The 12,776-nt window shown below is 42.1% G+C and overlaps 1 protein-coding gene and 1 long non-coding RNA gene across 3 annotated transcripts in view; one reads left to right on the top strand and one right to left on the bottom strand.

The window, feature by feature from the left end:
* LOC119498544 overlaps window positions 1–12,776 on the top strand; it is a 192,966-nt gene that overhangs the window by 90,868 nt on the left and 89,322 nt on the right. The gene's annotated exons all lie outside the window — the stretch shown is intronic.
* The window catches only part of LOC119498543 (vertebrate ancient opsin-like), a 75,427-nt gene that overhangs the window by 62,047 nt on the left and 604 nt on the right, over window positions 1–12,776 (bottom strand). Inside the window, exons 1-2 of the mRNA XM_037787497.1 lie at window positions 12,713–12,776; window positions 278–606 (exon numbers count right to left, since the gene is read on the bottom strand). The exon at window positions 12,713–12,776 is cut by the window's right edge and continues 604 nt beyond it. Of these exons, the coding sequence (XP_037643425.1) occupies window positions 278–606; window positions 12,713–12,776 (393 nt within the window). The remainder of the gene's footprint in view (window positions 1–277; window positions 607–12,712) is intronic.

The raw sequence follows: 12,776 nt of genomic DNA, 5'->3' as shown, positions 1-12,776 counted from the left end.
ACAGTCTTTTCAAAATAAACTTCCATCTTCACAGGAAACAACTTGGTTACATTTAGGCAACCAAAACTACTTAGTTAGGTTAAGGAAAAGATCCAGGTTAGGTTAGGTTTAGGCAACAAAAGGTTTAGGTTTAGGAAAAGATCGTGTTTTGGGTTGAAATAGCTGCGGAAGTGGCGTAACTTAAGTACGGAAGTTACGTGACAAATAAATCACAGCACAGGGGACCTTTAACACGGCAGCCATAGTGGAATCCACCACCATCCCCGTATCGCCTCACCTGTCTGATGGCGCACAGCAGCTTCCCGTAGCAGTACACGATCACCAGGAACGGCACGATGAGGCAGAACACAAACAGGCAGATGATGTACGATATGCTGTTCGCCGTCCTGGCCGTCCAGTCGACGGAGCAGGTGGTCCCGGGACCCTCGGGACCATAGCTGCTCCAGCCAAAGAGCGGAGGCACGGTCCAGATGAGGGAGTAGACCCAGGACAGGGCGATGCCCAGGCAGATCTTCCGGTAGTTGGAGGAGTCCGCCTCGGTGGGCGCCACCATGGTGCTGTAGCGCTCATAGGAGAGGACAGCCAGGGAGATCAGTGAGACGATGCCTACAGGGCAGACAGGGCACACACATACATAAGTAACCATTACATGTAGTATAGATTCATTCACAGAGCATGTAGAAAGAGCCAGAAGGGTGTCAATACAAAACACAAGCTAACATAACACTGTACACCCTGACTACTTCACATTTAAAGCTGCAATGGGTAGAATCGGAGCAAATATGATTAAAAGAAGTTATTTTTATAAAACGGTCACTATATCCTGACAGTAGTGCATGGGACAGGTAATCTGAAAAAAATCATGTGCCTTTGTGTCCTCCAGTGCTCCTAATGACATCTGCAAGATTTCACAGATCGTAGGAAAACAACCAATCAGAGCCGAGCTGGAGCCTTGCCGTCTCTGAGCAGCTGTCAATCACTCACAAACTACGATCAAACGGTCAAACTAGGCAGCACTGATCAAATATGAATTAATATTCTGTTGCTGTAATGACTATTTTTTACATGAAATGTTGTCAGAAACATCTTGTAGTGTACTGTTTAGCTGTAAAATTAGAAAGTTTGTGCAGTCAAGTTGAGATCAGTTGAAGAAATACCAAGCACCGCCCCACCAGCCGGAGCAAACTTTCTCAAATCCTGAAAACAGAGCCATGAGGAGGCTCAGAAATCTAGTTATCTCTCAGAACACTTGAATTACAATATGCTGAAAGGTTATTATGGAATTTTTGCCCAATGATGCCAAAAATATTCTGCCTACTGCAGGTTTAATGGGCTCATGAGGGACAAAAAAGCACCGCCTGTCCAAATGTTTATCTACTCTAGGGAGGAATACATGCACGGTCACAGTGATATAAAACTCTTTCTGAAGTCCAAAGTGCAGCTAAAAGGAGCATTATGATTTAAAGAGAGAGGACGGGTTATGATTTTATAAAACAATTGCCAGAGTGAGATGTGCGGAATGATAAAAGTTCAGCAAACGTGGTTGTGTAATCATCACATATTTCGGTTCACACGCCGGGGCCTTGCAGCAGATACGCACCGCTGTAAATCACAAACAGCGGCACTACCTGTAGTGTCTCTGCTTGACAGAAGCAATGCGGTGAAACACAACAGAAGATTTCTAGAAGCCTTCTTATCCCTCTCTCTCTTTGTGCCTTTCTTTCTTTGTATTTCAGAGGCACAGCGTGGGAACACGGAGCCCAGTGGCTCAGTGTGTTCACGCTGACCCCTCAGCCTTTTTATCCTGTTTGCTGTTTGTTTTGAAGCCATTACGATCCGCGAGGCCGTGTTTCATGCCCATTGATTTTCAGCCGCAATGAAGCGGAGCTGAACTGGACACTCCTTTAAGAAGGCGGTCCAGGCCTTTTTTCGCTGAGGTGCCACAGTTACTCAGCACGATGAATGGATAAAAGGAAAAAAGTGACGAGGGGGGAAAAAAGTTATATGCGGTAAAAGAAGATGGAAACAAATTTAGCTCTGTGATTGAAGATGATGGTTCTGCAGAATGTTTTTGTGTTTGTCTGTGTGCAAATACATTGAACATGCTCCATGTACCCCTGACTGAGCACAGCGTGTTATGCTTGTCTTGTTGTTGTCCCCAGATATTGTGCTTGTGTTGCTTTTCCTGCTTAGCTACGGGCTTTTATTAGCTCCGTCTCCACAATATTACAAAGTCAAGACAGTTTTACAACAACAACTGTTTGCTCTCAGCCGACTGACACATAACAACAGTCCCAAACATATTTCCCAGATATTTTGACAAAAGACGCTTTCAACCCCGCTCATTGTTGCCCTATCTCATCTGTGCTGTAATTTCTCCTCTGTTATTCTCTGTCTGCACTCTATTAACTTTCAAAGGAAACGCTAGGAGAGCTGTCTTCTCACATCAAGTGGCCCAGCAGAATCTTAGTGATGGTGTTTATAGCCAGGTATCATCAGTAAACACCGGTGTAGTGCAATAGCAACACTTGTTACCTTGAACCCTGCACCGATAGAAGCAGCCGTATCAGTTTGTAAGTATATTAAGCTGCAGGACCACAGTTTATCTAACTTCCACTGGTGAAATGGACTTACCTACTGGGTAAACTATCTAAAACTGGGATTGCACTCGGAGAGTGCAGACCTCTGCCAACGCGTGACTTTAAAAACATCACAGCTCACGGCTGGCGGTTAGGTGAGGTGGTCGGCTTGTTATTAACACGGTGTGTTTCGGTGTAACGTATCAGCGGATGCCTCTGTCATTCAGCAGCCTTGTTATGTCTGTATAACGTTACACTACGTTGTTTTTTCATCCGGTGATCTACAGCTTTTTTCTTTCTCACTGCGGACGGCCAGCAGCTTCTGCACACACATCCACACACGTATCTCTCTGCTCTCAGAAGGAGGCGGGGTCACGCACCATAAATGCGTCATCAGGTACACTGCGCATGTGTTATACCCTGTGGTTATCCTGAACTCGGATCATGATCCGGATCGCCCCCAAAATCTAATGTATTGTTCATTGTGCCACACCCCACCCCTCAGAAAAAAAATCATTCAAATCCATCGCAGACTTTGGAGTAATCCTGCTAACGGACAAACAAACAAACAAAGAAACAAACAAATCAATGCCGGTGGAAACATAATCTCCTTCCTAGGCCTTTGGCCTTGGCGGAGGTAATAAAAACAAAGTTTTAAAAGGAGACTCCTTGCAAGAAAAAAATAACTCTTGGTTAAGTTGACAAAATAGCCTCCAATCAAGGTCCATTTACTCACTTGGAGCTTTTGACCATATCACATGGTGTTCGTCTGCAGATGACGTTGGTTAAGTTGTCTGGTAAAAGTCCCAGAAGTGCTCAGAATAATGGAACTGACTTAACATCTACAGCTCCATGATTAACAATGAAGCAAAAATCACATGCAGTCACCATGTCACATGGTCAAAAGCTCCAGAAAAAGTGAGTAAGTGGTCCTGGAGGGGATAAATGAATATCTCTTTTTTATAGAAACCACAATATATCCTTGTTTCTTTTTTTTTTTTTTTAAATGTGTTTAGTTGTTTTCAGTTTTCCACATTCAATGCAAACAACATTTTGTGTTTCACAAACAAAAGAGCACAAAAGGAAAAAAAAAGATTTAAATAATTGGTAAAGGATTAAAAGCAAACAAAAACACACACAATGAGAAATAAATAAATAGAATAAAGTAATAAAATTAAATTAAAAAAGGGGGGGGGGGGTTCAAAAATAATGGCAATGACTGTAGGTCTGCAAATTACATACAGTATGAGGAGATTTAAAGTGTAGATTCAATATATTCCAGGAAGGGACGCCACATTTTCTGAATTGTTGGCAGAGCCACGAAGCACAAACCTTAATTTCTCTAGTTTTATTTTGATATCTCTCAACCCTAAAATGCAACTGCGAGGTTGTGGGACACAATATTTCCTTTTAACTTTAATAATGTAGTTCTGTGTCTGTAGCACTAACTTGCCAAACTGTAACCATAGTCATATGAATCTTTTTGTACTAGTCACATGTGAAGTGTTTTGAAGTATACTGACACAGGATGTGTTTCTGCTGACATGCAGAGTCAAATGAGAGAATGAACATGTGTTGTTTTGGAAGGCAATGACAAATGTGACCTATTTGGTTATTTAGTCTGAAGGTATTTACTAGTAGTTTAAAGAACTTGTTAAAAAGTGGATGACGCTTTGGATATAGCTTTTCTGTTTGCCTGTGATGAGTGGCCATGGTGTGTAGGGATGCACCAGTCCAATGTATTCTCTCCTCATACCAATATCGATACCTCAGCCTCATCCGCCGATACCGGGAACCGATACGATACCAGTGTCTTTATTTCCCAAAGGCAAAATCTGTACCTCTATACCTCGCTGTGTGGAACGTATTGGGGTCAATTTTATACCTGTAGAGTCATCAGTCTGATGAGACTGTATGACTGTGCATGTAGAGCAAAAACACTCAATTTGAAAGTGATATTGACAAAGAAAACTGTATTGTGTGGATCAGTTACATCTAGCCAGTACCTGGACCGCTTAATAAGGTCAGTATTGGATCCACCAATCCAGTTCATCCCTAATGATGTAAGCAAGATAATACACTCCTAGATTTCCTAATATATGAAATAACTGACAGGAAAAGCAGAGGCAAAGAGTGCAACGACATGAAGAACTTGATTTCTGAGTAAATTCCATGAGTTCTATCCCAAAACCTGGGTTGGGAGCATGTGGTGTAGCACGTCTCTGAAATAACATTTAGTGTAAATGGAGTCAAATCCAATCACACTTTCTCAAAACTCCAAAAGCTAATTAGCAGCTCTCCTCCATGACACGCATACAGAGGCATCAAAATTGAACACTGGCAATCACCATGTTGCTGCACCAACTGACAGCGACCTTTTGCCCCAAGGCTCCACATAAATGTTGTCTTTGATTGTGATTTATCACTTTTTTATATGAAAACTTGATTATATGAGCTAATTCCATCACATGTCCACCCTCTTGATGAGAACAGCTCTTTATCTTGTTACCAACCCAAACTCAAGTGAAGGGGTATGGACGACAACATTATAAGGACATTCTGCGTGTCATGAGGACGCATTTTAGGCATCTCTTGAATCATTTGTGTGATGCTTTTTGTGAGTCATTTGTAAAGTAATGTCTGCAGTTAGGTTTAGGCAACAAAACCTCTTAGTTAGGTTTAGGAAAAACGTCATGGTTGGGCTTAAAATAAGTACATAATCTAAGTAATATATGTACGGAAACAACATAGCATAAGTATGGAAAACACCTGACAAACGCCACCAACTTAACTTACAAACACCAGTTTCCAACACCGGTCTCCTGGTTGAAGGTCCTGTGTTTGTTGGACCCATCCACCTCCTGCCTGCCATATGCAGTCTTTATAATGATACCAGTCCACAAAATCCGTCCTTTCCGCGCTTCAACTTATTGTCTTATTGTCTTGCAGCCGTGCAATGCATTCTGGTAGCGTTGCGTTTCGAGAGACAGACCGTAACGTTGGCCGCTCCTCATTTACATAAAGTTGAGGTCTAGGCTAGGGATGTGACGTTGACTTGCTGCCTCTGGAAACTCTGGAAAAACTAACCGTTATCGATCTAAAATTGAAGACAGATTCAGCACCTGCATGGCTCATTTTTCTCATGAAATGTTTTCAGAAACACATTTTGTAGATTTTTTTTCATAATATACGAGAAAAAGTTTCCAAATGAGCCGCCATGTTGGTTCTGATTTGAAAGCTGGGAGCAGCAGCCCACAAGTGAAAGCGTTCGCCCGATCAGTGTCTAGTGGCAGCCCATCAAGTATTCAATGCTGGTAAGCGAGGCGATCCCTCCTGTGGACACGTACCATCACTCCTTATTCTACGTCCCTAGCTCTGAGCGTGGCATATTTACGCAGATGTGTTGACATTGGACTCAGTACAGACTACATGGCGTAGAAATGACACGTCAAAAGCCTTGCAAATTACGTGTCATTCATACGCCTTTACGTACAACTAAGCTGATATATGGGTGACAGGGAAATCTTTATTCGAGGCAATGCAATATAGTGAAAGACACCCATATAACTTTGGATGTGACTTCATAGCATGTAAAATCAAACATCACCTCCCGTCCGTCTCCCAGTCCTCCGGCAGGATCAAAGGCAGCAGCTGAATCTAATATTCCAAAATGAAACATCTTATGATCTGATGATATCTGAAATTAAAAAAGGAACATCTCTGTTCCGCCGTCTCTGTGATGTTCCCTCACTGTTTCTTTCTCTTTATCTGTTTGAAAGCATCCGGTTCGGTATCACTATAGTCTGATACTGTGTATCCAGGAAAAGGCAGTTTGAATGAAAAACACAGGATCAAATAAAGCTGTGTTAGCTCAATAAATCCCAGCGTATTTCCCCTCAGTCATCACAGGTGCACAGAACTACTGTGACAGCACTAACCGGTTAAAAAAAAAAGAAGGAGCTCAGATTGCAAATGTCTGGCTAACATTAAGGATGACTGCCTTGGCGAGTCGCTCTCTGCGTGTACGAAGATAATCATTCACACTAATGTCCATATTTTTTGCCTCTGCTGTGAGAGTCTCTGCTTTAATACACTATTTATTACACAGACTCATTAGCTGGCTCGCTCACTCTGACCTTTTGTGGCAGAGCGCCATTGTTCTGCTTTCTTTCTCCCCGCTGAGACTTCTCCTCGCCGTCGCAACAAATTCACATCACTCTGGCCAGGTGTTGCCTGCGTGATGCACATGTATATGCATTTCCTCTCCCCCCCCCTGTACATGTTCATCCATTTCTGTGCCCACATCTGCGCCGGTTTGTGTGTGTGTGTGTGTGTGTGTTTGTGTGTGTGTGTGTGTGTGTGTGTGTGTGTGAGCGAGCAAGCAGGAGGGCAATCTAACTTCAGTATGCAGCGAGTGGGCCCAGCAGTGCAAGGTTAATCCAGTGACTGTGTGCAGAGTCCACTTGAAGCAGGAGGAGGCAGCAAACAGTATGCAGGAACACGCAGACCCGGTGTCAAATAAAGACGGAAAAAAAGATCCTCTCCCGTTCCTCCGCAGCATGGGAAGACAATAAAGTTCGGTGATATAGAGAGGGAAATGCGAAGAACTGGGCGGAATAGGTGAAGCGGCTAAATGGATGCCAGGTGGCTGACGTCAAAGGAAAAAGGTCTCCACAAATTGTCTTCAGTTTGTGCTCTTGGCATAAAGTCAAAGCGGTGGATTGTCAATTGTTCAGTCATTCAAAAATCTAAAACGTAATGGGCTAAAAAGCAGGAGACTGCGAGCAAAAAGTAGAAATCAATGTCATGAGGGAGCAGGAATACAATGTCCCAGCACCACACTAACAATATCTTTTGTCATTGACAGTGATACCCTCTTATTTGAGGGAACATCGATCATTCAGAAAGCTTTGTAGAGATTTGGTGAAGACAGAGACAGTCACTTTGTCAAAGCTGCGCCCTGCATTGTTCATCTAAATAATCAATTTCACTTTTCCTTTCTCTGATCCTCCCTTACTCTTTCTTTCACTCTGTTTTTATGAGCCCATTGAGGAATTACTCATCCATAACCAATGGAGGTTCTAATGATGTCTTCGAGCCATTGCTCTCTCTCCCTCTCTTCCACACTCTCCCTCTTTGTCTCCCGTCCTGCTCGGTTTTTAGCTTGTAGAAGCCAAAGTCCTGTCAGGCAGATTTTAATAAATTGGCTCCTTGTGGATGCCAGCGTTACACATCTTCAGATGGTGCTAAAACTCGACATAACACTTGGGTTAACGAGACAGCGGATACAATCAGAGTACATCCGGATGAGGAGAAACGTTGGAGGCTTGCTTTATTCTCCGCGATATGACTGAAATAAAGTAATCCTGTTTTGGAAATTGCCAACTTATCCCAGAGGAACTGGAAGCAGCACCTGTGAGTTTGTTTTCAATTTAAAAGTTTGACAGATTCAAGAGGCTCTTAAGCAAAGGAAAATTCAATTTAGTTAAAGTTGAGCGTACTGTGTGAAAATTGTAGCAGTAGGAAAGCAACAGGATGGCCTGGCGGGAAAAGCCAGGGAGGGACTTGTGTGCTGCATAGATCTGACTCACTGAGTTTAATGTGTGGAAGTCTTTAGTTCCTTCCTCTGCTGCATGGATTAATTAACTGGCTTAACGGGCACAGGCCTAGGGGCCCACAGGGTCGGGAGGCCTCCTGGACCGTCACTGAATGAGTCACAAAACAATTACAGAGGCGAAAAAGTACCACAAAGACACACAAAATGACCACAAAGATGCAAAGCTACCACAAAGAGATGCAAAACTTTCACAAATTACCACAGATAGACACAAAATTAATGTAAAGAGATGTGAAACTACTACAAAGAAATGCAAAATTACGATAAAGAGATGAGAAGCAACCACAAAGAAATGCGGAACTACCACAAAGATACAAAACTACCACAAAGACACAAAACTACCACAAAGAGACACAGAATTACTATAAAAAAGATGTGAAACAACCATAAAGATGCAAAACTACCACAAAAAGACACAAAATTACTATAAAGACATGAGAAACTACCACAAAGATGCAAAACTACAACAAAGAAATGCAAAACTACCACAAACTTACTTTAAAGAGATGTGAAACAACCGCAAAGAAATGCGGAACTACCACAAAGATACAAAACTACCACAAAGAGACACACAATTTCTGTAGAAATGTGAAACAACCACAAAGAAATGTGAAACTACCACAAAGAAATGCAAAACTACCTCAAAATTACGATAAAGAGATAAGAAGCAGCCACAAAGAAATGCAAAACTACCAAAAACATGCAAAACTACCACAAAGAGACACAAAATTACGATAAAGAGATGAGAAGCAACCACAAAGAAATGCAGAAACTACAACAAAGATGCAAAACTACCACAAAGACGCAAGACTACCACAAAGAGACCCAGATTTACTATAAAGAGATGTGAAACAACCATAAAGACGCAAAACTACCACAAAAAGACACAAAAACACTATCAAGAGATGTAATTGTACTCAGAATTACATATAACAGTGCGATCTGCTTTAGCATTTATCATAGTCCCTGTAACATTCAACATCATAGCACTACTTTGAGAGGGCACATATCTTGTGTAATTAAGTATTGATTGAGGTAATATTTGCATGTTAACATTTAATTAAAATCGATGCATTGTTTTTGAAAATCAATACAGTATCACAAAACATAACATTGCAATATTTTCAGTATTGTTTTACATCCTTACTATAGATGAGGCCAAATGCTCAGAATGTCTAGTCACAACAGGTAACAGAAGCTGTGACGTTCGGTCTGGGTGTGTGGCTACCGATAGGCGCTCCACTTTAAGCGAGCCTTTAACCATCAGGAGATTAGATGCACTGAAGTGAGCGAGAGGGAACCTTTTGTGTAAGATTTATGAGCCCTTCATACAAACTCCGTCAGACTAAAGCTATACGGCCGCTGACTACGGACGTCCAGCGTGCAATGTGCCGTTGTAAAGGGAGTTGGAGGTCTCTGTTCCTGAAAAGCTCTAAATATTTCATCAGCTTTTTTTTTTTATCCTGTTTAAAGCCATTCACAAAGTTGGCATATTTTTATTCGAATGACCGATGAACTTTAGGAATTAATTTTTAAAAGAAGCTGACCGTGAATACCAGTGGTTATGGATAATTTATGTCGGCTGTGTTACTTGAAACAAAGTCATGAAAACATGATAGATTATTAAAACATGCTGTCAGGTACAAGTTATAATAACACCATCTATACAAACAGAACCACTTCTGAAGCAGTATATTTGATATGCATGCAGATTGGATTTCCTGACAGTCGCATCCAGTCAAGCATGCTGTTCAGTGTGAACAAGGAGAACTCTGAGGGCTTATGAGTCTGACTGCAACCAAACAAGTATTTTAAAATGAGTTTCTCTTCTCCTGTCTGTTTTTTCTTCCAAAGTTCTGCAGCAATTAGTTTAAAGCGTCAGTAGGCAGAATGTTTTTGGCATCATTGGGCAAAAATTCCATAATAACCTTCAAGCATATTGTAATTCAAGTGTTCTGAGAGATAACTAGACTTCTGCACCTCCTCATGGCTCTGTTTTCAGGCTTTAAAAATGTAGCCCATGACAGGAGACTTTGGCCAATCACAGGTCATTTCAGAGAGAGAGAGCATTCCTATTGGCTGTTCATTCAGCGGAGGCAGCTGTCAATCACTCACGAACTCCAATCAAACGGTCAAACTAGGCAGCGTTGATCAAATATGAATCAATATTCTGTTACTGTGACGCCTATTTCTCTCCTCGAATGTTTTCAGAAACATCTTGTAGTGTACTTTTTAGCTGTAAAATGAAAAAGTTTGCTCCGGCTGGTGGGCGGTGCTTGGTATTTCCTCAACTGATCTCAACATGGCTGCCGAGTCACAAACATTCTCATTGTACAACTAAACAGTACACTACAAGATGTTTCTGAAAACATTGGAGGCGAGAAATAGGCATTACAGTAACAGAATATTGATTCATATTTAATCAGCGCAGCCTAGTTTGATCGGCGTTCGCGAGTGATTGACAGCTGCTCAGAGACGGCAAGACTCCAGCTCCGCTCTGATTGGTTGTTTTCCTCCGGTCCGTTTTATACAAACAACTTTTTTTTAAATCATATTTGCTCCAACTTTCCTACTGCAGCTTTAACTGGTTAGTTTCAAATCAAAATCTGTCAAATAAAACTCTTTGAAACAGGCACTTTTATTGGAACTCGTATAACACACAGCAGTGCAATCATTATAACATTGTGTTAACGTCAAAGACTGGAGAAATTAGTGTTTTCGAAACCCAATATATCTCCATCTGCCTGGCCTTCAGAGGTTGTTCGGGATGCTTCGGAAAGCTTTTAAAGCAATTAGTGGAACTGATAGCAAGAAAGCGTGCTCATTAAAGAACTTGATATCAGGCGTCAGGCCAATGACTCCTCATGATAGAAGACCATGTTTATGTTTAAAGCATTCACTCTGCAAATGAGTCTTCCTCTCTTGCATTTAGCATCTAACCACATTTCATCCAAATCTGAATGATGGATACGGTGCTCAGGGGAAATGGATATTACTCTGTACTTTATGTCCCTTTAATGCAAAACTCCTTATTTGCAACCTTTACACAGCACCCCCTGGACCCTTCCAAAAAAAAATGAACACTAAGCTTTTTTCTTTTTTTCATCCCCACCAGCCTGGCTCTGTTCCAGGTGAAAGAGTGACTGCTTTATTCTCACTTGCATCATTGTGCCCCATTTGCATCCATATCAGCACTCCTGAGCAAAGTCACGACCACCAGAGTCCCCTTTTCTCATTACACATTTCCCACGGGTAATTTTACTCTGCAACAAATGCTGCTGATGCATCTGCCCTATAGCCTGCTGCTTGTGCACTGACTGAGAGCTGCACAGGCAGCTAAATGAGCAGTGATGAGGTTTCCCTATTGCCTCAGGGAACAAACACTCAACTATGGTAGCAAGCATTTAGCGGCCATTTAAATGGCTGGGCTGCTCCATATATACAGTATATACGCGCTGCTGACAGTCCTGGGTGACAGACAGGCTTTCCAGAGTTCCTAATGGCATTTGAACAAATGACTAAGCGTCTGTGATGGAGCTCTATATGCTTCCCCCCCTATAAACACCTCCAGCTACCTAAATATGCATGCACCTGCAGCTTTTGGAAGTGTCTGTAAGGGGATTCAACAGTCTGTCCTGCAGCCTTCAGCCTGAGTAATAATGACCAGTATACCATGAGGATGCACACACAGGACTGTGTTTTTACAACTCATCATCACCATCTGGGGATGTGCATCCTATAAGTCTGTGATGGAGCTCTATGCTTCCCACCCTATAAACACCTCCAGCTACCGTAAAAATGCATGCATGTGCAGCTTTTGGAAGTGGCTGTAAGGGGGATTCATCAGTCCGTCCTGCAGCCTTCAGCCGGAGTAATAATGACCAGTAAACCATGAGGATGCACACACAGGACTGGTTCTTTACAACTCATCATCACCAGGGGATGTGCATCCTATAAGTCTTTAAGTGATCTGCAACATGGCTTTTACGCACTGTGCTGAATCACCTTGAATGCAAACAACTAAGAGATAATAAGACAATCTGCACCTTTTACCTTTAATGATCTCTGTTAGGACAGACTGCAGGATGATCACTCAGTTCAGGAATTAAGAGAAAGAAAGGATTAAGTATGTGGAGGCATTGAAACCTAATCAATTGGCCGAATAATTGGTTTGATGTTTTCCAAATTTGGTGCATGATCATTTTTGGCATTGTTTTATTCACTATACCCCGATTTTCATGCGTTTCTCTGAAAGTTTGACACGACCACAAAGACGCACCGTGCGCATCACAACGAGAGTTACAAGCATAGATATTCACATGCTTTTCTAATTTTGCAAAATCCTTAATTTCGACCCCAGAAAGGAAGCTTTAACATCATGTACTCTAACAAGCGCAGTGCTCTGGGAAGCAGCCACACACACACAGCCACTCTCAACCACATCAGAAATAACACAGATCAGAATAGAAACACTAAAAACCAAACCTCCACATGAACATCCTGCATTCCTACTCACCAAATAGGGAGTTGGCGAATCCGTACCAGACGCATCCTCCCTCTCCGATGAGCCAGCGTCCCTG

Source organism: Sebastes umbrosus, chromosome 12 (assembly GCF_015220745.1).
Source record: "Sebastes umbrosus isolate fSebUmb1 chromosome 12, fSebUmb1.pri, whole genome shotgun sequence".
Taxonomy (NCBI): Eukaryota; Metazoa; Chordata; class Actinopteri; order Perciformes; family Sebastidae; genus Sebastes; species Sebastes umbrosus.
This window is presented reverse-complemented; position numbering and strand designations above follow the sequence as displayed.